Source organism: Pyricularia grisea, assembly GCF_004355905.1.
Source record: "Pyricularia grisea strain NI907 chromosome Unknown Pyricularia_grisea_NI907_Scaffold_2, whole genome shotgun sequence".
Classification (NCBI taxonomy): Eukaryota; Fungi; Ascomycota; class Sordariomycetes; order Magnaporthales; family Pyriculariaceae; genus Pyricularia; species Pyricularia grisea.
Window position 1 is genome coordinate 5,242,060 of NW_022156717.1, and position 26,487 is coordinate 5,268,546.

The following is a 26,487-nucleotide window of genomic DNA, read 5'->3' on the forward strand; positions in this document are numbered from 1 at the left end:
GGTTGACAAAGAGGCATGCACGCGACCGGAACCGTGGCTATTCATGGCAAAATACCTCGATATCCTCTTCAGCACGACTAGAGATACGAAATCATTGACTTATGACCAAGCAATATAGACGAAAAAAAAACCACACACACAGGGTGATCAGTAAAATATATGCATTGAAAATTAAATGACTATACATTAAACAAAGGAGATGGTGATCGTTGCAAAGACAGGCGAGGGACCATAAAATATGTACACTACTTTCCGTCCCTCCGCTGAGAAAGCCACAAAAAGATCCATCATGAGTTCATATCTTATCCTTCTTTCCGACTCTTCCCCAAATTTACTGCGGCGCGTAAACAAAAGATAGCCTGTCAAGCTCATCGCCCTTCCTGCCCGCGAAGCCGACGATCTGCCAGCCGGCCGGCGCCGTAAAGTTCTGGCAGTCCGAGGTGGTGGTACCCGACTGGACGGTGCGACCGGTGCTGGTGGTGGCCTTGATGTAAAAGTTGCGGGTGCGGCCGTCGCGCTGACCGCGGCACAGAGTAGCACCGGTCCAGAACTCGTTTGCCGCGAGGGCGAGGTCGCTGGACTTGCCGCCCGAGCCACCGTGCGCCGTGCTGGAGCCGTCGGCCAGCGTGACCGAGACCCAATCGAGGCGGTTGGCGCCGCGGAGCTGGATTGCCGACACCTTGGGTACGCGACCCTTGGCGGCCAGGGTAGGAACGTCGCTGAAGAAGGTCCCGTGGGGACCACCGAACTCGTCCGACTTGCGCAGGGACGAGCCGACAGACCAGTCAAAGTTGACGGCGATGGGGTTGTGGTCCGAGAGCAGGTCGCCATTGTCCTGCAGGAACTTGTTGCTGACGTAGTTCCACTCCTTGGCCTTGAGGGACACGGTAGGGCTGGAGCGGTAGAAGACCTTGTCGACGGTTTCGCAGTTGTTGGTGGTGCTAGGGTTGCTGCAGAGCGACTCCACCGTGGGCTCGACGCCACCGCGGATCAGCTCGACCCAAGGGTCCGTCATGCCGTTCTGGAGACGGAAGACGGTGATTCCATCGGGGATACGAGTGTAGCGGCTGTTGGTGTCGCCAAAGACGATCACGGCGTTGCCCTCGCTACGGGCCTTGATGGCGTCCGAAACCTGGCGCAGGTTGGCGTTGCGAGCTGCCATGTCTTCGTCCAGGCTTCCCGCGTCGGCGTGGACGTTGTAGCAGTCGATATAGACTCCCTCGGAGACGCGAAGCCTCATGAAGGTGAAGCCCTTGGGGGTGAGGCAGTCGGCGCCCGACGCGTTGCTGCACACGTCCCACTTGATGCGCTCAAAGTCGATCCAGTCGTAGTTGGACATGCTGTTCAAGCCCGAGCCAAAGGGGACACCGCCCGATGTTGCCGTGCGGAAGGGGTGCTTGTTGGTTTCGTAGATGTATGCGTGGTAGTTGAAGTCCTCCTGGACGTGGACCAGGTCATAGCCGTACTGGGACAACTTGCCGCCGATGTTGCGGCTGTTGGTTGCCTTGTCGCCAGGGACATCATTGCCGTTGAAGATGGCCGGCAGACCCGCAACGTTCATGGTGATAATGTTGAGGGGACCGCTGGTGGCCTGGGCAACTGCACCGCCGACCGCCGCCAGTGCCACTGCGGGCATGGCCCAGCTGGAGATTCCGAACCTCATTTTCAGGGGTTGAGAGAGTTCTCTGGTGTGGTCGAGTCGAATCAAATCAAGTCAATTAAGCCTTGATGAAGACGTAGTCTGGATTGTGCGATGCGATGCAGGATATGACAAGGCAAGGCGACGACAGCGGTTGACCAAGAGAAAGGGTAAACATGACAATGAACAACCACAACCACCTACCATCTCTTTATTATATACCTACTACCTACTTACCTGCTGTATCCGAGCGGCATCTTGGCATTGCCCAGGGATTACAACACATTGTGACATTACATGACCATACAGTACTCTGATGTCGTAGACGGCCCAGCTGGTAGTCGCAACGGCATATACAGCCGAGTTCAATGGTGGTCCAGGCAAATTCAAGGAACATTGCAGCTCCTCTTCCTGTCCTCCTGGGCCCCCCCCCCTCTCTCGAGTGGCATCAGCGAAAATGATATTGGTATTCGTAACCACGTGGATCTCTGCTTGGGCGAAAGTCTTGGCCGGGGTATCCTGTGAAATTCATCAATTTAAAGTAAAACTGAGTGTGGTCAAGGCACAAGTTCTCTCCGGGTACAAGATCCCAGCCGCCAAATCTGCAAGCAAATCCGGGTACCTCTTGCCGAGCGCCTTGGTCGGCACCAGGGGAGGGTCTCTTTTCAGGGGCTCCACAAGGTAATGTCACATAGTCACACCTACCTCTTGGATACCCCACAGCTGCAACCTCAGCTCGCCCACGATTTTATTGATTGGTTGGACGATTCCTCGTGAGCATAGCCCTTTCCAACGTCTTGGCAAAAAACCAAACATACCATACAACACTCCTGCCACTTCGGGGCCCAGTCCCGATGGGAATGGGACGCAATTTCCTTTTCCGATATTCTTTGCCCGTGCAACCAAGATACTCCGCATCATAGATGCAGACTAATCCCAAAAGGCTCGGCTTACTCTACAGGCCTATTAAATGAATCTATGGATAACACATGCCTGGCTCCCATGTCTTGAGTGGACTTTGATTTTACCAAGCTTTAAAAGGAAAGAAAATAATTTCGGCACTGGGGTTATTATTATTACAACTGTACCTACCGGCACTGCAGAAATCTCATTACTGTATAGAGAAAAGTGTAATATACCCCCCTGACCAAGCAACGTTCCAACCTCAGCAGCGTGTTTCTCAACCTTGATTCAATGGTCTGATCAGGAAGGACCAAGATTGCTGCTATCTGCATGAACAAGCCAGCAAGCCGGGATCAGCCGGGCCCACAAAGTATCTACCTAGATATACGAGGCAACATCTCTTGGCAGTAAACTTCTGTGGACGGCTTTTTTTTAAACGATGTCAAGGAGCTATTGACCCGCCGCTCAGGAAGAATCGGTAAACCACGCAGTGTTGACGTTGATCTTTGGTTTCTCCCACGCTCGCTCCAGCCGCATGCACTTGGGGAACCAATCTGGCATTTCTCCCCCCTTGTCGCCCAACATGGTCTGCACCAGCGCCTCTGCGCACCGAAAAGCCATTGCCATGCCGTGTCCATTCATCCCGATCGTCATCCATAGGCCAGGCTCACCCGGCGCCGCCCCGACCAGCGGCAGCGTGTCGGGGGTGTAGCAAGTGATGCCAGTCCAGTCGCGCACGACGCTGTCGCCTCTCCCCCCGTCCTTGTCGCGTCCCCAGTTCTCAGCACCGTAGAATATGGCCGGTGCCCGGTGCAGGTAAGACGCCACATGCTCGTTGACACTCGAGTCGTCGGTGATGCCTACCTCACTCGTCTCGGACACGCTACGCCCGCCACCCCAGAGCACGTCTCCCTCTCCGCGAGAGCCCCGTGGTGCCGTCATGAAGTAGTCGCCAGTCGGCACGTCGCACGGCCCGCCACTGCGACCAAAGAGGAAGTTCGAGTCCATCGATTTGCCCGGTCGGAGCGCCGCCACCTGGCTGCGCGCGGGGACGAGGAACTTGGTGTCCGCGAGACCCGCGTGCAGGCTGTTGCTGTATGCGTTGGTGGCGAGCACGACGTTGCGGGCCCTGACCTTTCCCCGATCCGTGTCTACCGTCCACAACCCGCCGTCTTCCTGCTTAACAGCCAATGCGGGCGTGTTTGTCTGTAAGTTCAGCCCCTTGTCCATAGCCAGCTCCAACATCCGACACACCAGTAGATACGGGTTCTGCGCGTGTGCGGGGTACACAATCGCGCCTTGGACGTCTGGCATGCCGACATGCCTCCTAGCCTCGTCGCCATGCAAGACCTTCTTCTTCACTTGCGAGCCGCGATCACCCTCAGTCTGCCGTCTCACCTCCTCCCGGAACTCCAGCTGCGCCAGGGCGTCCTCCCAGCCCGCCGCCGTGACAAAGATGTCTGCCGTCTCGACGTCCTGGAAGTCATTGTCCACCTGGTGCTCCCTCACGAAATCCGCAATGTCCTGGACGGTACCCTCCTCCAAGGCCTCAAACTTTAGCGCCTCGTCAACGCCAAACGTGGTTGCGTACAGCCTAAAGTGCAACCACCACCCCGGCCGGCAGTGGCCACCGTTACGTCCCGAGGCTCCGGAAGCGGCGGTCCGGGCCTCAAGCATGATAACTTTGAGTGACGGATCACGGCTCAGCAGCTTGAAGGCGGTCGCGGCGCCCGACACTCCCGAGCCGACGATAACGTAGTCCCATGTCTGATCCGGGATGGTCTCCGTGGTGCGGTGGTTGGCGATCTTGTGTGGAGGGTCCTGCCAGTAGCTGAGTGTGGGGTTGGAGTGAGGGAATCCCGGCGGGTTGTTGCCGCCGCCCATTTTGAATCTTTTGATGCTAGGAGTCTTTTTTTTTTCCTTTGGAAAGAAAGAGTGGGTTGTGTAGTTGTTGGTTCCGAGATTCGGGGTATTCGCGAATCTCAAGCAATAACGGAGCTTCTCGGTTATATCTGTGATTTGGAGCAGAGAGACCAGTGGTCAATGTTCATTCCGAGAAGGAGTCCACAAGGTAAACAAGGTAGATTTGAATTCTCCCCAAGTTCCAAATAGAGTTGATATTAAGTTAGCAAAACTCAAGAGACCATCTGGTAAGTAGAAAGATCCGATAACGGGTTGAGCTTTGCGGTGAAACTTGCTCATTCGTTGTGGGCCATCAAGGTATCAGCTGAGGTGGGGCGAAACTCGGGAACCAATGGATTCTGGTGCTGCAATTGGACCGACGCTGCAGAGCGCGTTGGACTGTTGGGATCAACGAAAGTCACCTAAATTGCCTCTTAACCTACTATTCTAGAACGAGTAAATTACCTTATCTAAGAGTCTTGAAATGGTACCATAGCTTCAATCAAGAGCTCAAAGGAAATGCAAGATAGCTCGTCTATACACGAAAAGAAAAATAAAAAATAATTAGATTTTTACCCCCTCACCCAAAACAATGCTGGGCAGAGAGCATGCGCCGCAAGGAAGCGCCGTATAGCGAGAATACGAGGTTACAGTTGGCTTTGACTCAACCCTTCATACCCAAAGGCATCTCGCGTCGGGCGATATTAAAGTTTGGAGCACTCGTCGGTGGGACTGGATTGAATTGTAGAAGAAAAAAACCCCCCCGACCATGAGACGGGCATGGTTCAATACTGGGATGCCAAGGCAAGAAAAAAAAATCACATCTGCTGATTCTCATGCAGGGTGGGGTCTCTTTCCGAGTTTAAATGTTGGATTGAAAACTAAACAACTGGGTATCATTTCCTTTTAGCAAAAACATAAAAGCCAGTACTGCTCTCCCCGGCACGATCCAACACCTAGACTCCTCCTTCGCAATGCCTCTTAGGGTATCTGTATCTAAAGAAAATTCCAAACCCCCGACTCGCTCAATCCTTGGACCCTTTCGGGTGCCAACTTTGTATACTTGCACCAAGCATTTCAAATAAGGAGACGGTAGGGATTTGACGGCCTCTGTCAGACTGTCAAAAAGCCGTGATATTTTCCGCTGCCCCCACTCACCCTTTCATCTTCACTCGGGGGAAAAAAAAAACACATCGACACAACGCTCTAGTTGTACGCCTCCTGAACAGGAGGGCCGGCGTAGTTCTTCCTTCCCCACATGATGTACCACACACCAGACACGAGGGTGGCGGCGACAAAGACCACTGGCGCGTAGTTGACCGTCTCGGGCGTGACGGGCAGGTAGCTCGGCATGCAGAAGAGCGGCATGGCGAGCGCAGACCAGGCGAGGGCGACAATGTTGCAAAATACTCCCATGCGGCCAAGCTGGAACTTGGCGTCGGCGGTAGCCTTGCGACCCTTGAACAGGTTGATGGCGATCGGGGTTGCGTACGAGGCCGTGAGGCAGATGACACCGACGCCGGAGAAGGCGTTGAAGGCAGCTGACGAGCCAAAGTAGATGAGACCGAGAATGATCTGCACGGCCATCGAGAGCATCATGGCGTTCAAAGGTACGTCGAGCTTCTCGTTGATGACGCGCCACCACTTGGCGCCAGGGATAGCACCGTCACGAGCAAAAGCCCAAGTGCAGCGGGAGGCGGCCGTCGTGCAGCCGATGCCGCAAATGATGGCCAGGACAAGCAGGGGCATGAGCAGCGCAATCGCAGCACCGGGTGAGCCGACGGCGGCGAGGATGATCTCGGGAACGGGCTGGCCAGACGCGAGGCCGATCAGGTACTGGATGTCGGGAAGGACAAAGACCAAGGGGATCATGAATAAGAGACCGGCAAAGGTGTTGAGCACAACGGTAGCGACCATAGCCTTGGGAACCTGGGTCGAGGGCATGCGCACCTCCTCACACATGCTTTATTTGTAACAAGGGTTAGCAATGCCTGTTTCAATGCGTCCTTTGTAGGAAAGTTCACGGGATGCAATCAATCTTACGAGATAATCATTCCCGTCGACGAGGTCGCGTATCCAGCGTGCAACAGACCAACGCAAAAAGACCAGCCTGCGGGCCAGCCAGAGTTTGTCTCAAAGTGGCCAAAGACAAACGCAGCATCACGACGACCGCCCTTGGCAAGAGCAAGGACTGTAATCGTAATGGCAATGACGCCAGCAAAGGTCCAGAAAATGGCAGCAGTCTATAGGAATTTAGGGGTCACGAGTCAGTATAACCATGTTCCCGCGGTAATTGCAATTCAGCTGGATCCGGGGAACCAAGGGAGCAAAACGCAAAAAGATTGAGGGGATGACCCACATCCAGGACTGGCAGCCACTTGTTGCCAAGAGAAGAGACCGCGTTGCAGAGTAGAGTGAGGCCGAGGAATATAAGGAAGACTTGGTACGGCTGCGCGTCAAAGATTCCCGTAGGAACCCCGTCAACGTCATACTTGAAAACATTGATGCAGGCGACGAAAAATAGCGTGGTACCAAAGTTGACGGCCAGGGTGATAGTGATGTTTCCGACGACGTACAGCCAGCCACAGATCCAAGATGCGGCGCGGCGCCAGCTGGGATCAGCCAGCATAAAGGCCTGGTAGTAGACACCTCCGGCGGTGGGATAGACGCTGGTGATTTCTCCGAGGGAGGCGGCGACGCAGATGATGATCAGTGACACGAGGACCCATCCCCAGATGATGTCGACAGGACCACCGCCGATCAAGGGGTAGAACATGGTGGTCGCAAGGCCGTAGGGAATCGAGGCGAGGACAAAAGACATGAAGGCCACCTGCCATGTCGAGCGGTTTCGTTGCAACTCCGGCTTGTAGCCCAGGGACTCGAGCGCCTGGTTAGCCGAATCGTTGCTGTCCATGCCGCTGTGCGACCGGTGCATGCCGGCGAGGTCTTTGTTGCTGTCGTTCATAGGTTGGCTGCCGGTAGCAAAAGCATTGCCTGCCAAGCTGTCGTCCGATGTCACCTGCTTTTGCGACATTTTGGCTGTTGTTGCACTGTTGCCCTTGAGAGACAAGGTCAAGCAATTACAAGTAGTCGCAGCAGGGGGGAAAAAACAAATGTCCCTGGGAGATGGTATAGGATGAGGGGAGGAAGGGGGAAGGATTGGACGAAGTGAACTTTACTCCATGCGAAGTCGTTTGCGAGGGGTTAAGGTCGCAATCGACGAGGCGCTGCTGATGGTTGGTGCTAAAAAGAAAAGAAAAGCAAAAATAAAGAAAACGCAAGAGAGAAATGTGTAGGGAGGAAGCAGGCGATAAATCGGCAAAGAAAGTGCAACAACTTTGTATGGGAACTAATCAGGTCCCTACAGTTCACTCAACTAGGATACCATAAGATCGCGTGGGAATCCCTGACCTCTTTGCATCTGATTCTGGGCACGTCACATCAGCCCGCTTCGGTGTGGATATCTCCCAATCAAGCCCACAGCTTTGTACATGGGCACTGGTGAAGGGCCAAGACAATTGATGCGGGTTGTGTCGTTCGGAAACTTTGGGGTGGGAGAGGGTCCACTAGTAGGGAGGTTGCGGAAAATAGAAGGAACATGAACATATTAATGAATGGTGGTTGTTGGATGGGTTGGTTGTCTTGAGATGACGAGTTGCACAAATTCTATATGTAAGATAATCTGCATATCGGTGAGAGGTTGAAAATTGCGGGATAGCTGCATCATCAGCTGGAGATAAATGCAACCAACTAAGATAAGGAGCTAGGTATGGTAGGTGAGTGAGTAGGTAGGTACGGATTGCAAGAGATAGGTAAGGTAGCTTTTACCGTACCAAATCTACGAGCAGCTCGTTCAGGCTGAGTCGCGTGAGACTTGAGCACGTGAGAACGGAGAGAGATTTAATGAAGCGTCGGCAACCGAAGAATTTTACAGTGCCTTCCCATGTACGGACTACGCCGGGATTGTTTCTTTTCGTGTTATTGGATAGCATCAAAATGAAGGATACCTCGGTCATCCAGATTGGGCAAGAAACCAACGGCACTCCATTTGCAAGGGGAATTTACGCAAAGCCACAATTATCACAGTGTTTTTTTTTTTTTTTTTTCTCCTTCAATCAAACAAATTATCCTCGGCTCCCTCGAATAACTCATTCTTTTACGTAGCTTGGCAGTAATAAACCCTTCGGGCTCTTTTCCGTCCTCACAAACGTCCATGTTATTTTCAATCGACGACCGTCTGATTGGATGGACCCTTTTGCAACCTGGTTGATCCCACAGCTGTGGCTCGGAACCCACATAGAAGATATGGCCCCGTAATGACATAGCTCAGGGCTGTCAGTGGAGCGATTACGTGCGCTAGCCCCTACGTTCCCCCAATCTCAAACTGCTATTACTTATCGCAGTATTATCAAGCGAGGGTGCGCAGTGTTGAAATCAATCAACTTGGTGCCTTGATTTCCTCGCTGTGCGCGATTCATGTAACTGACCAGAAAAGGGTTGGTGGGGTTTGAATCAACGCGTCCCTTTCAAGGATTGCTTGGCCGCTAAGCGGGCTTTTTTTTTTTTTTAATTTGACCCTTACAGTTTTTTGTTTATTTGTCTCCTTTTTCTGCTTTGTTTTCGTCCCTACATTGACGTCAATGCTACACTGGCCCCGACTCGTCAAGCACTTGGTACCACAACCATACCAGAGTAAGGACGAGGGATCTTTATCGACCCATTCAAAAATGCCAAAAATGCGCTACTTTACTGCGTAATATGTCATGCGCAATAAACAAAAGCAGACCTGAAATGCAGAGTTTGGCGGCGTCCGCTTACAAAACGCCACCCGCCGGAACTCGGCCGAATGTTGATGTGATCTGCGTACGTTTTCGACACGTCTTGAGCCGGCCGAATTACCCGCGACGCCTTTGGTTCTCCATCCGAGCCCTCGCGGCGATCTCTATTTTAGCCTCATACATCCGGCCCCGGTCCATCCCGGAACGGTCCTCGTCACGCTGCCACCTTCACCATAATACTATGTACGGAGTATGTAAGGCTTGTGCAATCTTGAGCACGATGATTGTATAGAATATAGCGCAGAGAACGAAGAGAATCTGCTTCAGGACTCTTGATGTTTACATTGAAAGCCAAACAAGATGCATGAATAGGGTGGGTTAACGCTAAATGAAGTTTTCTTTTCTTTTTTTTCCCCCCACCTAGGCGATATAGACGTATTCCAACCCATATTCTCCCCAAACTTCATGCCAAACCTTTCAGCTTTCAGAAACTGCGGTCAATGCCTATTCATTAGAGTTATCTCTAAAGCTGAACTTCAATACATGCTAGAACTAGTTCTAGAATTGCTCAATCCTCCATTGCAATCATGCGAGTTGGATGAATACTTTGCTGGGTTTTTCCAAATATCGACCAGCGTGCTGAAACTGAACGATCGAGCTTTGAGGCTCATGCATCGATTCTTTCCTGGTTGTATAGTATTTGTCTGGGTCTGGGTCTGAGGGAACTGGTCATAAGGATAGTTCGCCGAGTCTATTGGAACCCGATTAGTTGAAGCAGGCGGGTAACCCATGCCGCCCTGAACGCCATAATCAGAGGCAGAGGCAGAGGGTGTTGAAAGTATAGGAGCAGCTGCAGCTAAGGGAATCAACAGGAGGCATCCCGCATATGCGCACACCTTCATTGCGCTAGTTTCCGATTATTGCCGTCTATGCGGAGTTGCTTTGTTCTGTCTGTCTGAATATTAACGCTTTTTCGGTGGGGTTTTGAACGTATCTCCTGCGTATGCTCAGGGGCTACGAGCCAGGGCAATGAATGAGGGGCCCAACAACTCGGTGTTTATCTGTTTATCGTCGCCGGTTCGCAAATTAGGGACAGATTTCTTCTCTTTTTTTTCCGCATGGGTCTTTTGTTGCGTTGTTAAGATTTGTTATTCCATTATGTACCGTACCATACAGAAAACCAAATACTTTTTTTTTTTCACGCGAGTCCTAATGAACATGGATGTAAAAACCGAGAGCCCCAGGTTTTTATATGAGAGTGGAACTCCCGTTGTACGCCGCGACTTGGCGGCTTACTGTAATAGGCCACCCGGCTGGGGTTCTGGGATCCCTAGCAGGCAATAAATTACAGGGCAGCAGGGAAAGCAACCCAACAATCTGACTGGCGCACTCCTTGTGCTTAGTGCTGCCTTCTTTTTCTGAGTACAGTACACTGGGTTGAACCCTCCAATAAGCACCAATTCCAGCTCAATCCTTCTCGATTAACAGACAGCTGTGAACTACTGCCCATCTTGAGAGCCATTGCGTGCAAATAAGACGCAATGTAGAGGGTATTTATCAAGTTGTTCTAGACTAATGGGTTGTCTAACTGAGCTGCATATTTTCATTTTAACATTCGTGGTTCCGCTCAGTAGCTGCAGTAAAATTCCGACTGCATCCCTGTCCTAGACATCACTTATGAGCTCGCCAAGAACTGCTGAGTACCCCGTCGGTCCTTTTTGGTGACAAGGCGCAGCAGAATTCATTACTCCAACCAGGCCCTTCAATCCGCGTCTATGTCTAATAGATCCTTCAAGCTTTTTTCTTTCTTTTTTTTCTTTTACTGTAGATGTAAAAAGCCAAGATCATCGTCAGCAACGGAGATAATCACTCTCGACATCAAATAAGCTTAAACTCATGTCAGGGGTCCCAAACTGGGCCAAGGTACTTACCACATCGATCCATCGAGCCATCCACTTATCGACGGCAGCCTTTGCCTCGTCGACAAGCCCAAGCTCTACAATCATGAATGATAACATTAGCTTCTAAAAGTACCCGGGGAGCAGAGTGTTGTTGTTGGTAAGAAGGCCAGACATACCGAGCATGAGCTGCACCGATCCACGAATACCAGACTCGAGCGCCGAAGCAACCCAGGCATGAGTATACGAAGTGTGCTCTCCGATAAAGATCATCTAGATATCCCACCCAACATAATCATTTTCTTAGCGTTTTAATACTATACAGCTTGGCTTTGACGTAGCTGCTCCCGTCGCACATGATACTTACGTTGCTGTGAGTCTTGAAGTACTCGGGAATGTACAGTTCCATCTGTCCCGCCATCGGGTTCGTGTAGGCTCCGATGCGGAACTCGTTGTGGTGCGAGCAGACCCTGCGGAAGTTGCCCGTGTACTGCTCGCGCGCCACGTCGCCGTGTATCTCGGTCATGATATCGACCGCCTTTTGCACGTGCTCCTCTTCTGAGAGCGCGCCCTGCTGAAGAGACGTCCTTTCAAAGTTGTAGGACGCCAGGATCGAGGCGGGACCGGTACCGTTGAGGTTGTAGGATCTGGTGTTTTTTTTTTTTTTAACTTGGTGAGCAAACAGGTCCTGGCATGCTTCTTTCCATATTATTCCGGGATGCGTGTGGGTGTTCATGGGGTAAAAAAAAAAAAAATAAAAAAAAAATAAAAAAAAGATATAGGTGACCTACGGATAGCAGACCGATTCAAAGCCAGGGATATCTGTGGTCGTCGAGCAGCCACCATATATGGGATTCTCAAACTTCTCCCAGAACCGCGTCTTGTACTCGAGAGCTATCTTGCAAGCTGGCACAGATGGCAGGGTTTGGATGGCATTTGTGAGGGCGGATCCAAGCTCTAGACGAAAGTAGGAAAATGTCAGTGTGGTGTTCTCTCTCAACAAGAAATATCTCGAACAAGTAGTCGTGCAGTCATACTCGGAAGTCTCCAGTTGGCCATGACAACAAATGGAACAGCCATGACCGCGTAGTCGTAGGATGCACTCTGCAACTCGCTTCCTGCACCCTTCCACTGTAGAGTCACCTCCTTCTTCTCCTCGGAGAAGCTCACGCGCTCGATCTTGCGGTTGAGCTGCAGGTCCTTCTCCACGTGCGGGACGAATGACTTTGGAAGCCGGGTCAGACCACCGTCGATGGTCTTCCAGCTGCTGGAGGAGAAGTACACTGTTTCGTAGAGCTGGTGTTGTTGCACAATGTAGTCAGTATGCTATTCCACGGCGGAAATTGCAAAGCGGCTCTCAGATCTGTATGAGCGAGGAATACTTGTGGTGCCGCTGACTTCGCGTGCGGTCAACTTACGAGAGACCAAAAAGTGCCGCTGGAGCTTCCGAATAAAGAGGGGAGTACAGCATCGGTGGCGTTCAGGGATGCCTCCAGATGGTGCTTGAAGTAGGCATAAATACTCCAGTGATCACCGGGAAGCCCGCCAAGCCCATTCTCTTTTTTTTATAGCCATGTCAGCAATAACAATTAAACAAACACAAACTTGAAAGTAGGAAAAGGAAAAGAAGAATAGCTCTCACTAATCCAGTTCTTGTACGCCTTGAAAGAGTTTCGCGCAATCTGCTTGATCACTTCAGTGTCCCCAAACACCTCACCAACCTTTGCCAGAACCGCCAGGGCCTCACCGTCCAGCTGCGCGGCAGGAGGCCCCAAGGACGGATCTGCTGCTATCTGGGCCACAGTGGGAGGCAGCCCGGAGGGAAGTTTGAAGCCGTCATAGTACCCAAGGCCGTTCTGCGAGGACTGAATCCACGGGATGAATGAGACGTTGAGATCCTTGTTCCCGTCGGCATTGAGCCTATTCATCTCCTCGGCGAGTTGAAAAACGAGCTGATGGTCCGAGATGTTGTACACCTCCCCCTCGATGGTGATCTGGTGCGGGAACCGCATCGGGCCCATCTCCTGGTACGAATAGTCAAACGGCCCACCGGAGAGGTACTCTGTCTGCACGCGCCCACCGATCCGATCGCTGCCCTCGATCAGGTCCAGGTTCGTGAATCCGGCCTGCGACAGGACGAGATACGACATGAGGCCCGCCATTCCCGCCCCGGCGATGGCGATACGCTTCCCCTTGGCGGCCTCGGCGTCCACGGCGCTCACGTTCCGGTCCTCGAGCAGCCTGACGCCCTCGAACCACGGCCCGTTGGCGTCGATGCCGTTGGACCCGTCCATGCGCACCGGGTCGAGCGCGCGCCTGGTCAGGACGTCGCGCCGCCGCATGGCCGCGTGGTCAAACGTCTGCGGCGCGCTGCGGCCCACCAGCTGCTGCCCGTCGTCGCCGCCGCCGCCGGCCCACGCCGATATGCACCCGCCCGACGAGACGTCCTCAGGTATCACCCAGACGAGTCGCCTGTCGGCGGTTTGCGTGGAGCCGTCTGCCCGGCCGACGGCGTGGTGTGATTCGCTGCGCGAGGACGAGTCGCAGGCGCCGTAGGTGAAGTCGATGGGCGCGCCTCCGACTGCCTGCTTGTCGTCCATCTCGACGTGGATGTTGGCCAGGCGGGAGTTGAGGGCCGTGCGGGTCGACAGCCTCACCGGCAAGGCGCTCGGCATCGAGGCGGCCCTGCTGAGGAGCAGGGCTGACGTGATGAGGTGCTTCATTGCGGGTAAAGGGTGGGTTTGCTTGGCTCTTTTGTTCCTTTTTTTTATGTGCAATTAGCTAATAACCCAATACGCAGCCTTGTACGCAAGAAAAAGCCCTCCCTTTACAGCTAGCTACAGCAGAAGCTAGTGGCAGCACGCATACGTTATGTGTATGCATGAGCTAAGGAGATAAGTGCTAGGCTTTATACCTGAAAGGTCTCTCCCTTCAGGGGATAGCTGAACCCCCGGAGAGTGGCTCCGATAGTCGTGAGCCGGAGTATTCAGAGCCCGAGTTTACTGCTTTTTCCAAGCTAGTAAAAGACTTTACATGCACCTCAATGGATCCCGAGCATCTGGTTCGTCTATAGGATGCATGAATCTCCGACGATGGATAGGAAAGAGGCAGGTCGATGAGAGTCTTGGCCGCAGGGTCATTGTGGGTCGGGGGGCTTGTTACGGCAGGTAACCCTATTAAGTAGGTGGGATAAGGAGGATGGGCCGATCCTGCAAAGTAGCTTTACCGTTACCGTATAAAATGGCTGGCCTTTTCCTCTGGGATCAGCTATAATTAACTGGCTAGACGGTCCCTGTTGCGGCTGGGTGAAGTATGGGTAATTGCAAATATTACCTCATGACAGTCATCTATCTAGGGTGTCTGGGGAGGATTTGGACCTATATCGCATCTTGTCAGCTTGGAAAAATAGTGCCAAGTTCCCGTTGCACTTGAAGGTCAAAAATCTCACTTTTGCATAGTCGCTTGCCTCAACCACATAAACTGAGGTGTGCAGTGGCTAGTCCTGATCTATGTGCAGTAATGATTGTGAGTAAATGTCTTCTCCCGTCCTTTAGGTACCTGAATGTGAAGCTGTACATGAACAGACAGCATGAGATGCCAGGTCATCATGGTTAAAGCCGTTATCTTTTAACACAGCTAAACAGTGCAGAATATGTTGTGACAATCGAAAGAATGAAAAGTTGTGTATCTAAAATCACCGCTTGGTTTTAATTACATGAGAAATAGAGCTATCCTGTACCCAAAAATAAGGAGAAAAGTCAAATGACAATGAGATACATGAATAGATCGAACAAGACCCAGACAACCATCATCGTCATGGCCGGTAACCCACATTCTGCCTCCCAGTGCCGTCCATTTCAGCAGGCATGTTCGGACCTGGCGCCTCGTGGACAACCGTCGTAGCTACTGGGGCTTCATGCAAGTTGGAAGTATAAGTCGCCGGGGTATTGACATGCGACTGCGGCGACTTTGCCTGGTCCTGGTAGTAGTAGCCTCCAGACTCTGGCGACGCCACGGCGCTTTGCTGCTGCTGCTGTTGTGGCCAGCCCCCAACCGTTTCCGAGTTTACATTTTTGCCGCTGTAGTAGCCATGTGAGCCCACACCTCCGGTTCCGGGTGCGATGCCGCTGGACGGCGGCTGCGGCGAGCCCGAGTAGTTGAGCGCCTCCTTCTCGCCGGGCCCGGCGGGGCCTCCAGCGGCGGCCTGCCTCCGCTTCCACCAAAAGATCAAAAGAGTAATCACGGCCGCGAGCACCGCCAGGGTGACGCCCACACCGACTCCTGCCGCGGCGGCTGTCGAGAGTCCGCCACTGCTGGACTGCTCCGCCTGTGAATTTGAAACTGATCCTCCATCCGTGGAGCCGGCGGCGGTGCCGTCCGTTGCTGTTGCGGATGGCGTCGGTGTCGTTCTTGTGAAGGTTCCGGTTGTTGTTGTTGATGCTGGGGCGATCTGTTGAGGTTGAAATGGACATGGTCAATGATGGTTCTGGTTAACAAGCTCGAGATCCTAGTCTCCTAGGAGGAAAGCTTGTTTCCTTTTTTCCTTTTTTGAGACATGATTCGGGTAGTGCAAGGGCCATCAGCCATCTCCAACTAATATTAAACATACCGTTGACTGCTGCTGCGAATACAAAGTCGAATACCTATCGTCGTTGACGGGAAACCTGCTCGACAAAACCCAGTGCTGCGCCTCGCGCTTGTTATCAGACGTCTCCTCGATGCTGGATAGATGTACATCCGCCCCCGGGTGCACATCCAGCCAGTACTTTGTGCCGTTGGCGACGGACTGGATCTTGTATGTGCCGTCCCCCCAGTCGGAAATGTCCCACTGCTGCGACTCGTCGGACGCAGCCGGCTCCAAGCAGGCGCGAGTCCTGCTCGAGTCCTTCTCTGCGGGGACGCGGCAGGCGGCCAGCTGCTTCTCGACCCCGGCCTTGAAGCTGCGCAGCACGTACCTCCCGGGCTTCTTGTCGTCGACCGGGTGGAGCTGCCAGTTGAGGTCGTCGGCTATCGCGAACACGCGCATCCCATCGGCGGTGAGCTGGAGGGAGTTCTTGAGGTCCTTGTTGGTCTTGTCCACCCGCGTCTCCGAGATGGCGTACCATCCGTTCGGGTCGAACTTTGACATTGTGGGCAGTTGATTTCTTGGCTGTTGGCTTTTGTTCCCTTTTTTTTTTTTTTGTTTGTGTCACAACAGTCGTCGGCTTGATTATTGTTGTCCTCCCGAACTCGATTATCACGAGTTTATTTTTGTCACACGTTTACTCTCTTCAGTATCAATCAGCCGGGAGGCGAGTTGGACGCAAATGCAATGAACAGCAAAAAAAGATGGCGGGGGAAAATAAACATCAATAGGCGTTGGAACTTTCAGGTTGCTCAAAAATAAACCAAACAAGGGAGAAAAAGGAAAGAGGTAGTGTAGCCCAGCAAGGTTGAACGGATTTGTGCGGGGCCGGGATGGAAATCAAATCTGACTACTCGCCTTGCCGCCTACCTTGCACAGGGCTGTGAGGGAGAAAAGGCCTGAGAGGGTGCTCAACTATAATACGGAGTATCTTTCCCGTCCCGGCCCCCTGCCTGAAGCTATTCCACATTCGCGTGTTGAGGTGGGATTGGGTGGTCAGCTTTGGGCGATGAATGGCTGCAGGCAGGTACTTCCTTGCTGTGCCAGAATAGCAGTGGCGGTACTTGGCAAGTCCATTTTCCGGCTGTCACGCTTGAAGTGCATGCAGACCGTGGTGAGCGATAGGTTTGAGGCATTCGATCTTCACGGTCAGACAACATAGCGACTTTCAGTAACGATCCATCTCATAATCCAAAGCATGGCACCGGTACAATACCCAAATGCACCGCGGATGTCGGCTGCAAGACAGGGGAAATTGATACGGCCAGGCCCGGCAACGATGTTCGTCTTCTCTTACGCCAAGCTGTCGAGAACCGCATTAAGGTGAGAGTCCGCACATCAGCTTTGCCTATGGTGGGGCCTTTGCAATAGACGCAACGCTTGGTTTTAGCGCCCATTATGCCAGGGGTCCTTGCTAGTGCCTCTTGGCATTTTTAGGATCGAGCACTTGAACGAAAAAGAATGATCCCAAGACTTGGATCCTTTTCTTCTTTTGGTGTAAAAAGGCGAATGCAACCGTACGGAAATACGTACAGAGTGATATTTCAGCAATTCAAAAACACCTGGAATTCTGCCAGATTTCACCAGAACTGTTACGGTGTACAAACATTAATAACGCCGTGAATCCACAAGCACCCATGAAGATATGTTTATTGCTAATTTGAATTACCCAACTAAGAACCAGTCTAGTATGATGCTTTCTTAGCTCACCTTGCCTATTTTCCCTTCCCCGATCCTGGAAACGGCCAAGATCTACATATTGTCAGGGTGGACGAAAGCGAATAGACCTGTTGGGTAACGCTGTGCCACAGCACGGTTTGGCACTGGAAGTGGAACTTCCCGACAATGTACCGGAAGGATACTCGCTTTGCCGTAGTGCTTCAAACGACGGACAAAGCCAGGATCAACAAATTCTCGACTAGTTCTAAAGGGACAATAACACAACAACCATGGTGGTGCAACGCGACTGTTTTCCTACTTGCTCTGCAGGTGCGAGGGTAGGAATTTATCGAAGGAGTGCTTGTGGGTTGTATTTCCCCATCATCGCAGACACTCATTGCTATATCGATCCTCTTTCAATTATACGAACACGCTCCCGTCGATCCGGTTCGTCCACAATCCTCCTTTTGTGGGTCCGGTACCGGGAGAGGAGGTTCCAGGGAATGCGAGTACCTACTACGATAAAATATATCGAGGCCATGGTTTTTTTTTTTTTTCTTCCCTTGCTTGGTAAGAGCAAATAAGCAGTCAACAAGTGGAGCTTGGAGGAAAAAACGTCCTGCGTTTGAATATGAACAAGCATATGGCTCCTGCTCAGCCCCCACGCCATTTTTTTCAAAGCTCCACTGTCAGCATTAGCGTTACATCAAAAGTGTCGCTCATTTTCTTCAAGTCATCTTGTCGTTGTACCACAGCCTCCCCAAGCATATTCCGCTGATCGTCTGCCCCAATCGCCTGCTCAAGGCAGCAGCCGAGACTAGGCAGTTCTTTTTGGCCAGACATTCTTCGTCGACTCGCCACTAAACATACATAGGCCAAGAATGAAAGTTGTTTTGATGGTCCAGGCCATTCTGGTTAAGTAGTTAGTGATGGCAGCAGCTTGGACCTTAAAACATAAAGAGGGTGGTCAGCTAAAGATGAGATTTTTTTTCCTTCCTGAATTCGGATATTTGCCGACGGCCCGCAAATTGTCAAAATAGTCCGAGCCTGGGCAGGGCAGGGGGCAAAATATGATACAAAAAAACCAAGTCGAACTTGTCAGAGTCCCAGATTTCTATCTTCAAGTTGCAGTCGTGTGATCAATGCAAAGGGGAGACCATAATCGCCAAGGAAGCCTTGAAGGATTCATTATGCAATGAATATGTATGATGTTCTACAAAATTGCTATTGGAAGCTCTCTAATTCCTATAATTCCCACGCTCTTCTGTAACCGTAATATTTACAGCATGTAGAATCGAATATTACAAAAAATATGTACTGTATCCCAAATGAGTAGGTATCTTCAAACCCCTCATCATAGACAAAAGATAAGAAAGAAGAAGGAGGGGAGGGAAAAAAAAAAAGAGACTCATATTATTCAAGCCTTCCGATCAAGGCTCTGCGCCTCACACATCTTGGTATACATCCCTCCCTTTGCCAACAGCTCCTCGTGCGTGCCGGCCTCGGCGATCCTTCCGGCGTAAAAGACGCAAATGAGGTCGGCGTCGCGCACGGTGGAGAGACGGTGCGCCACGGCGACGGTGATGCGGCCGCCGGCCCGCGCCGCCTCGGCCAGGGCCGCCTGCACCACCTTCTCCGACTCGGTGTCGAGCGCGCTGGTGGCCTCGTCGAGCAGGAGCACGCGCGGGTCGCGGACGAGGGCGCGCGCGATGGCGATGCGCTGCCGCTGGCCGCCCGACAGCTGGCTGCCCGACGTGCCGCACACCGTGGCCGTGCCCTCGGGCAGCGAGCACACAAAGTCCCATGCGTTGGCCGCCCGCAGCGCCGCCTCGATTTGTTCGTCCGACACTGCGTTGGGGCCGCTGTCATGGTTGCCCTGCGCTAGTTGGTCGTCGGCCACGTCCACACCGTACGCCACGTTGTCCCGGATCGAGCCCGGGTACAGCGTGGGCTCTTGCTGCACCAGAGAGACGTGTTGTCTGTACAGCCTGGGGTTGAGCTCGCGCAGCTCGTCCGCGCCGTCGATGATTATTTTGCCCTTTGATGGGTCGTAGAACCTCTCCAGGAGGGCCATGGCTGTGGATTTACCGCAGCCGGATGCGCCGACCAGGGCTACAAAAGAACCTGGCTTCACCTCCAGTGATACGCCTCGGAGGATTTTGTTGTCTGGCCTAAGTGGGTAAGCGAACTTGACTTGGTCGAGCTCGATCGAGCTGACCTTGTCCTTTGGTCCGCTGTTGCGGTTTTCCTTGGTTTCACGGATTGTCGGCTCGAGGTTCTTGATCCAAAAGTAGTAGTTGGCTGCGTGTAGAGCTTTGGTGAAACTGCTGGAGAAACTAAATAAGATACCGGCTTGTTGGCCAGCAAAGAAGACTCCAATAAAGGCGACGAAGAATTGGTAGAATGTCGCCTCACCAAAGGACATGAGGCGGGCACCATACCTGGCGAAGAGATAGTTAGCATGCATCGCCTTGAGACGACGTAAAAGTCATGGCAGAGAACGTACCAAAAGCCAAGCGCAAGTACAAAATACTCTGCTGCTTGGGTGAAAGCGAACCATATCATGACGAAAAGCAATGGCCTCTTCAACGACGACGTAGCCCTGTCCAGCTCAGCCGTGTACTTTTGGAGCACTGCCTCCTCGGTCGCAAGAGAAGAAATCGTGCGTATGGCCATGATGGATTCGGAAGCCAGCGATGCGCTGTTGGAAAACCTAGCGTCTGCCGTGTTGTCCATCCTGGACTCGAGCCGGATGCGCAGCCAGCCCGCCACCAGCAGCGGAGGCAGGCCCGCAAACACGCCGACCAGGCCCAGCTTCCACGATACCGCGATGGCCAGGATCGACGACCCGACGACGCTGACCACCGCGCTCAGCATGATGCCGAGGTTGAACCCCATGAGCTCGAGGACCGATTGCGGGTGCGAGTCGAGCCGGGCCGTCAGGGCTCCAACGGTGTTCTCATCCCGGTCGAAGAATTGCAAGTCTTGTCGTAGGTAGCCGTCGAGTAGTGTGCGTCTGACCTTGCGGCTGAGGGTTTGTGCTATGATGTTGGTGGTGAAGCCGTTCCCGAACCACGACAAGAAACTTGCCGCGGCGAGAGCTACAAACATCGAGGCGAGGAAGTTTCCACGTGGCAAGGCCGCTGTCAGGTCTTTGGCGTTGAATACATCGAGTGCCATAGCCAGGATAATAGCTTGGACAATAATAAGGGAGCCTGTTTCGCGTTATTTAGGGGCACGTTAGCAGAGTTATATCTTGGGGGGTGGGGATGAGGGGACAGATCCTTCCCAGGGGCTTCCAGCGCAATGAGCATCATGACTTACCTCCGCTGATGCATGTTATGAGCGCCACAGTATACACCCACTTCAGCTCTGGACTGTCAGCGATCAGCTTGATAACCGTGCGGACAAAACCAGAGCGTGGGTACAGCTCAAAATCCTCGCGGTTCTGCAAAGCCGTGGCATGCTCGCGCTCGGTTGTCTTGAACCTGACGACGGACTGCATCTGCGTCACATCATCCATCACGGCATCATCCTCAACAACATCAGCTTGTTTCTTTTCCTCGTAGTCAGAACTGACTATAGATTTTCCGGTAGCACCCTCCGCCCCACCATCATCATCTTCCGACGCGTCCGACATCTTGGAAAGCCTCTGCGCCTGCACCATGCGGAAATACGCGCCGGCCTCGCCGCGGGCCAACAGCTCGTCGTGGGTACCCTGCTCAACGATCTCGCCCTTGGCCATGACCACAATGTTGTCCGCCCCGCGAATGGTGGCAAGCTTGTGGGCGATGACCACCGTGGTACGCTCGCGCGATGCGTTGTCGAGAGCTTGCTGTACTATGCCTTCTGCGTGCGGGTCGAGCGCGCTCGTCGCTTCGTCGAGCAGCAGGATCCTAGGGTCCGAGACGATACTCCTGGCAATCGCGATCCTTTGCTTCTGGCCACCGGAAAGAAGACCACCACGCTCTCCGATGCGCGTCTGGTAGCCCTCTGGCAGGGTCATGATGAAATCGTGTGCAAAGGCCGTCGCGGCCGCCCTCTCGATGCTCTCTTTTTGCTCTGCCGGTGATGCTTTCTCCAGTGGCGTTCCTACCAGTCCGTTTGCAATGTTTTCAAAGACGGTTCCGTTGAAGAGCACAGGTTCTTGCTGAACCAACCGGACATTTGTGCGCAGCCAGTTCAGGTTGAGTTCGTTGATGGGCCGGCCGTCGAGTTTGACGGCTCCGGTGGCTGGGTTATACCATCTCTCGATGAGGCCGATGCAAGTAGACTTGCCCGAGCCACTCATGCCCTGCAGTACCACGTTAGAAAACTGCTGCAACAGACTGTATGGCGACTTGTTTACGAAGCAGCACTTACCACCAAAGCTGTCACCTTTCCAGCCGGAATGTGCAAGGAAAAGTCCTTCAACACATTGATACCAGGACGAGTCGGATACGCGAATGTTACACCGTCAAACTCGAGGGAACCTTCAATTTCTGTTGGCCTCTCGCCAGACTTGTCAAAGGGGTCGATTTCCGAGGTCCGGTCGATAAGCCGAAACAGCTCAGCGGCTCCCGAAGCGGCCCTGGTGAAAGCTATTGTTGAGGGAGCAACAGCGGTGATTGAGATTGTACCAGTAATGACACACATCATCACGCTGTAGATATCAGGGCACCTCACCGGTTAGCTTTTTTTTTTTTTTTTTTTTTCTTCTTCTCAAAAACAAGACAGCTAGGAGTATGACAGGCGGACGACGTACGTAAAGACCACCCCAACGTTGGGGACATCGCCTCTGGCAACCAAGTTCAGTCCCTGCCAAAAGGCCAGACCAAGACCCAAATAGACAATCGTATACTCGGCGCTGAAAAACGCTCCATAAATGGCGTTTTTCTTATTGCCTAGACGGTGGGCTTTTCCGAGGTATTCGTCGAACCGATGCATCAAACGAGCACGAAGGCTGAAGGCGTGCACGTTTCGGGCGCTCGAGAGGATGGTCTCTGCAAAACTTGCCCCTTGGGCCTGTACCTTCAACATCTGGGCCTCGACCTTGCTATCCGCGCCGGCCACGATTCCCATGACGATGAGCAGAGCCGGAGCAATGCATGTTAAAATCAATGTCAGCTTCCAGTTGGCGATGAAGGCGATGATGAATGATGCAACAAAAGTGGCCAGCGCCTGGAACACCGTGCCGAGCTTCTCGGCGATGCCCGACTGGATGAGCTTGCCATTGGAGGTGGCCTGCGCAGAGATGGACCCGGCGGTGCCGCGGTCGAAGAATGCCACCTCTTGAGACAGCGCCGCGCGCAGGTACGCGTGGCGAAGGTTCCGCGTGGTATGGTATGCGGCATAGGTCGACAGCGTGGCGTATAGGTAAACCCCGACCAGGCGGGCGATTCCGATGTAGACGAAGCGCAATGCGTACTCGCCCGTAACGGCCCTGAAATGCTCTGGAGAGGATGCTCCCGTGGTGAAATCTCCAAGGATGTTGACGAATTGGCCCAGGACGAGGTTCGTCATGGCCATAGCAGTTCCGGATACGAACGACGCCAGGAGCGCTGCTGATAGTGTGATGTAGTCGATACGCCTCGCAAAGGTGAATATCCTCTGGAGAGTTGTTTTGATAGGTCAGTATCGGTAGTTGTTATTGTGGCTGCATTGGTGTCAACTTACGACGAAGCTCTTAAAACTTCCATCCGCTGCTTCTTCATCTTTGCCGCTGGCAGCCTCTACAGACTGACTGGATGCTACACCCACTGAAGCCTTTCTGGATGAGAGTTTTTCGGTGCTGGGGCTGCGCCCTACAGCTGCGGAATCCATCATGTCTATGATGCCTTCTCCCAAAGTTTTAACACCGCTTCTTTGGGAAGGGGAAGAAAAGACGATTTTGAAATTTTTGACTTGTAAATCTCAACTTTCAGATGAACAAGTTGTCTTGAATTGAATGAACCATGCTGATCAGATTCCAAGGAGCTGGGAAATCGCGGGGATTGTGGTTTTATAAAAAACTACCCATTCTACTGTAGACAACAAAAAATAGTAACATTTCGTTCTTGCTAACAGCGTCTATCCCTTGAAAGCCAAGCAAAATAGAAAGCAAGGCGCCTTCGGGAGCGAAGCGGGTCATTTGCGAAAGCCAAGCAAACGCTGTTCGCGGACACCGAGTTAGACGGTGACGAATAATACCCTTGGCCCTTGGATTTTTTTGATTTTTTTTGTCCATACTGCCATGAAGCATGTGTTTTTCTTTTTTTTTTCCCCCCCATCCTTGACTGACAATGAACCATGAATGTGTTGCTAAGGTTAGGTGTCCGCGGGTTCCTGACCGTTGAGTCTGCATGGGTGGGAAGCCACGCTAGGATCATCCCCGTAAGACTTTCGGGCATCGACATGACGCTACTATGAAAGCCACCCGCGGGCCCCGATGCGGTCATGGAACTCCATGTTTTCATGTGTCAGTTTTCTTTTTTCTTTGTTTTTTTGGTTCCACCAGCACCCTGAAGTTTTCAACCGCCTAACCAACGGGACGGGACGTTCGGACGCCGGTCCTTGTAAGAAATGATATATTTTTGGAAAAAAACGCCCGCCGATTAATTTAAATCTCAAACAAGCCCTCTGGAGGTCGTATTTTGCCGACTGAAATAGTTTGCAGGTAATCTCGGATTGAACAACTAACTCACAAGCAGCAAAAAAGCAACGTCATCCAGCGTATTGTCAGACCTAACTGGGTCGGTGTATCTCGGCGCCCGCGGACAAAAACACGTTGATTCACCTAGAGGCGGGCAAAAAGCTTACCGTAAAAGCTAATACTTGGCGATGAGCAGATACACATTTGCAAATAACGATTATGCTTCAAGTAACTCTAGCAACCTTCCGTGTTGACTGAATTTTTGGGACGAGTTGTGTAAGACCTGAATATCCTGGCTTTAGTGGCTCCAATGACTGACATTGCGGAATACCGTACTATGGATTGCCCCTGTCTAGGTTTGAACAGGGTCTTCGGGGGCTCTCTCACCGGATAACAGTCAAATCATAAACCAAAAGATCAAATAAGGAAATGACAAATAACCTATCAGTATATATATGAATCTAATGATACATCCTTGCGTCTAGATATCTATGCCAAGATGTTGTTATACAACTGTCAAAAGACAGATCAAGAAGAAAAAGGCCAACAAAAGAGAGTGATAAAAGAGAGACAAGAAAGAAAGAAGCCAAATGAGAGACGAAAAACAAACGACAGAATAACAAAACAATAAACTTCACAACACTGCAATACACCACCAAGACCCCCACCCAACCTCTTCTTTCACCAAGCAATAGACCTCCCATCAAAGTTGAGAAACTTTGCACTGTCATCAAACCGCAACGAGTCGATGACTCCGATCATGACCTCGACGCTCTCGGCCGGGTCCATCAATCCCCTCCACTTTGCCATCTTGGTGACGCACCTGCCCGGGCTCAGCGCGACGCAGACGATGCCTTCGTCCTCGAGCTCGCGCGCCAGCGTCACGGTCGTCATGTTGAGCGCGGCCTTGGAGGCTCGGTACGATAGGCACGTCCCCGGACGGTTGCCCGGCCGGTTCTCGGTCAGGGACGCCATCTCGGACGTCATGTTGACCACGAGCGGCGATCGGTCGCCTCCGGGAAGGTTGCTGCGCTTCAGGTGCGGGAGGAAGGCCCGAGTCGTCAGGAATGGACCCACGCAGTTGATGCGGAAGCGGGACATGAGCTCGTCGGCTGTCGTCTCGAGAGCGGGGCGGTTGAGCTCACAGACGGCTGTTTTTATTGGACGGAGTTGCTGTTAGTCTCCGGCCTTTTACTTTTTTTTTCTTGGTAAAGGAGAAAAAACAAAGGAAAGGACAAAAAGAAGAGGGCTTGGCTACTCACCACCGCAGTTGATCAGAACGTCCAGCTGCTTCCCGTCAAAGTCCTCGGCAGCTTGGTTGATCGAGTCCTCGTCCGAGAGGTCAAGCGTCATGACTTTGAGGTTGTTGGGGTTTTTGGCCTCTAACGCAAAGAGCTTTTGGGGGCACAGTATCAGGTCACCACATGGCTCATGACATGTCTTGCATTGATGCTAGCAAGCTTGGGGATATATATCTAAAAAGAAATGGTGGGATGCAACTAACCTCGAGGGCTTCGGACTCGGAGCACTTCCGGTAGGTTGTGTACACGTTGAACCCGAGAGCGACGTACTGTCGCACAAACGCGAGGCCGATACCACGGTTGCCACCGATGATGAGAATAGTCAAGGGCATTGGCTTCCTAGCCACAGCGCTGCTCGACTTGTAGTTGCCGTAGTTGCAAGTCATTTTCGATATCTTGTTGGGGGGTTGTTGTAAATCTAGGTGTGAGATGTGGTGTAGAGAGCGTTGGCCCGATATATGGTTTTGCCGATGTAGATGGAGTTGCTTCTCACTTTTTGCTGGATCGACTGGTGATATGATAGCCAAGGCGGGAATATATATCCGAGTGTATCTGATGTGTGATGCTTTTGATGCTGTGATGCAAATGTATCTTCATCATGGACTCGAGAGGTCCATCCCCAAGTCTTTATATATCACCATCTCCGGCGAAGCAGTCAACCCAAGAACAAGGTAATCCATGGCAGCAAAAAGAATCACATAGCCTCAATAGAGTGACGAAAAAAAAAAGTCTAACTCCAGATGGATGAGAAGCACAAAAACGCTGGTACCTAAGCCAAGAAGGCTCATAGCCATCGGGTGCTGAATAAACCACAGCTTCAAACATGGCAACCTAACCTATCAGTAGGTAATCAACCCACACAAAGCAACGTCAGGGGAATAAAGAGAAACCATGATATTGGACCTTACGTTATTATTTTTTTGTCGGTAGTCAAGACCCCCCTCCCCCCCAGACGTCACACCCCGCCAGTCTTGTGGGAGGAGGACCCACGGCCTAAAAGGGAGCGAGGTTACTCCATGCGCAGCCTCATCCACCACCACGGTGCCCGCCGCCCCATCGTTCTGTTCCGGCACTACGTGATTGTGTCGGGTTATGAGGGTTATCTAAGCGGGTAATCATCTAAATTTCAGCCCAGGTCTTGGGATAACTTGGCTTGCCTGGGTAAGGTAGGAA

At 52.3% G+C, this 26,487-nt stretch overlaps 8 protein-coding genes across 8 annotated transcripts; all 8 read right to left on the reverse strand.

The window, feature by feature from the left end:
- Nucleotides 1–331: 331 nt before the first annotated feature.
- Nucleotides 332–1,896, reverse strand: PgNI_04130 (uncharacterized protein; the record flags this gene model as incomplete). The annotated part of the gene is made up of 2 exons (XM_031124181.1): nucleotides 332–1,685; nucleotides 1,877–1,896. 2 exons carry the CDS (start codon nucleotides 1,894–1,896, stop codon nucleotides 332–334), a joined length of 1,374 nt encoding a protein of 457 aa, XP_030985413.1.
- Nucleotides 1,897–3,007: 1,111 nt separating this feature from the next.
- Nucleotides 3,008–4,426, reverse strand: PgNI_04131 (uncharacterized protein; the record flags this gene model as incomplete). Its single annotated transcript, XM_031124182.1, has 1 exon — nucleotides 3,008–4,426. One exon carries the CDS (start codon nucleotides 4,424–4,426, stop codon nucleotides 3,008–3,010), a length of 1,419 nt encoding a protein of 472 aa, XP_030985412.1.
- An 874-nt stretch (nucleotides 4,427–5,300) lies between these two features.
- PgNI_04132 (uncharacterized protein) lies at nucleotides 5,301–8,180 on the reverse strand. Its single transcript, XM_031124183.1, has 3 exons — nucleotides 6,804–8,180; nucleotides 6,488–6,687; nucleotides 5,301–6,407 (listed from the first exon to the last, which is right to left on the reverse strand). The coding sequence occupies exons 1-3, from the start codon at nucleotides 7,476–7,478 to the stop codon at nucleotides 5,651–5,653; spliced, it is 1,632 nt and encodes a 543-aa protein (XP_030985411.1). The 5' UTR covers nucleotides 7,479–8,180; the 3' UTR covers nucleotides 5,301–5,650.
- A 1,578-nt stretch (nucleotides 8,181–9,758) lies between these two features.
- On the reverse strand, nucleotides 9,759–9,893 carry PgNI_04133 (uncharacterized protein; the record flags this gene model as incomplete). Its single annotated transcript, XM_031124184.1, has 1 exon — nucleotides 9,759–9,893. One exon carries the CDS (start codon nucleotides 9,891–9,893, stop codon nucleotides 9,759–9,761), a length of 135 nt encoding a protein of 44 aa, XP_030985410.1.
- A 907-nt stretch (nucleotides 9,894–10,800) lies between these two features.
- Nucleotides 10,801–13,843, reverse strand: PgNI_04134 (uncharacterized protein; the record flags this gene model as incomplete). Its single annotated transcript, XM_031124185.1, has 8 exons — nucleotides 10,801–11,044; nucleotides 11,154–11,218; nucleotides 11,300–11,393; nucleotides 11,488–11,767; nucleotides 11,912–12,077; nucleotides 12,158–12,416; nucleotides 12,539–12,678; nucleotides 12,763–13,843. 8 exons carry the CDS (start codon nucleotides 13,841–13,843, stop codon nucleotides 11,042–11,044), a joined length of 2,088 nt encoding a protein of 695 aa, XP_030985417.1. The 3' UTR covers nucleotides 10,801–11,041.
- Nucleotides 13,844–14,934: 1,091 nt separating this feature from the next.
- PgNI_04135 (uncharacterized protein) lies at nucleotides 14,935–16,248 on the reverse strand (the record flags this gene model as incomplete). The annotated part of the gene is made up of 2 exons (XM_031124186.1): nucleotides 14,935–15,570; nucleotides 15,730–16,248. The coding sequence occupies 2 exons, from the start codon at nucleotides 16,246–16,248 to the stop codon at nucleotides 14,935–14,937; spliced, it is 1,155 nt and encodes a 384-aa protein (XP_030985416.1).
- A 2,572-nt stretch (nucleotides 16,249–18,820) lies between these two features.
- Nucleotides 18,821–23,400, reverse strand: PgNI_04136 (uncharacterized protein; the record flags this gene model as incomplete). Its single annotated transcript, XM_031124187.1, has 6 exons — nucleotides 23,059–23,400; nucleotides 22,148–22,992; nucleotides 21,766–22,045; nucleotides 20,728–21,697; nucleotides 19,910–20,618; nucleotides 18,821–19,844 (listed from the first exon to the last, which is right to left on the reverse strand). The coding sequence occupies exons 1-6, from the start codon at nucleotides 23,206–23,208 to the stop codon at nucleotides 18,821–18,823; spliced, it is 3,978 nt and encodes a 1,325-aa protein (XP_030985415.1). The 5' UTR covers nucleotides 23,209–23,400.
- A 1,294-nt stretch (nucleotides 23,401–24,694) lies between these two features.
- On the reverse strand, nucleotides 24,695–25,700 carry PgNI_04137 (uncharacterized protein; the record flags this gene model as incomplete). The annotated part of the gene is made up of 3 exons (XM_031124188.1): nucleotides 24,695–25,164; nucleotides 25,276–25,408; nucleotides 25,518–25,700. The coding sequence occupies 3 exons, from the start codon at nucleotides 25,698–25,700 to the stop codon at nucleotides 24,695–24,697; spliced, it is 786 nt and encodes a 261-aa protein (XP_030985414.1).
- Nucleotides 25,701–26,487: the final 787 nt, after the last annotated feature.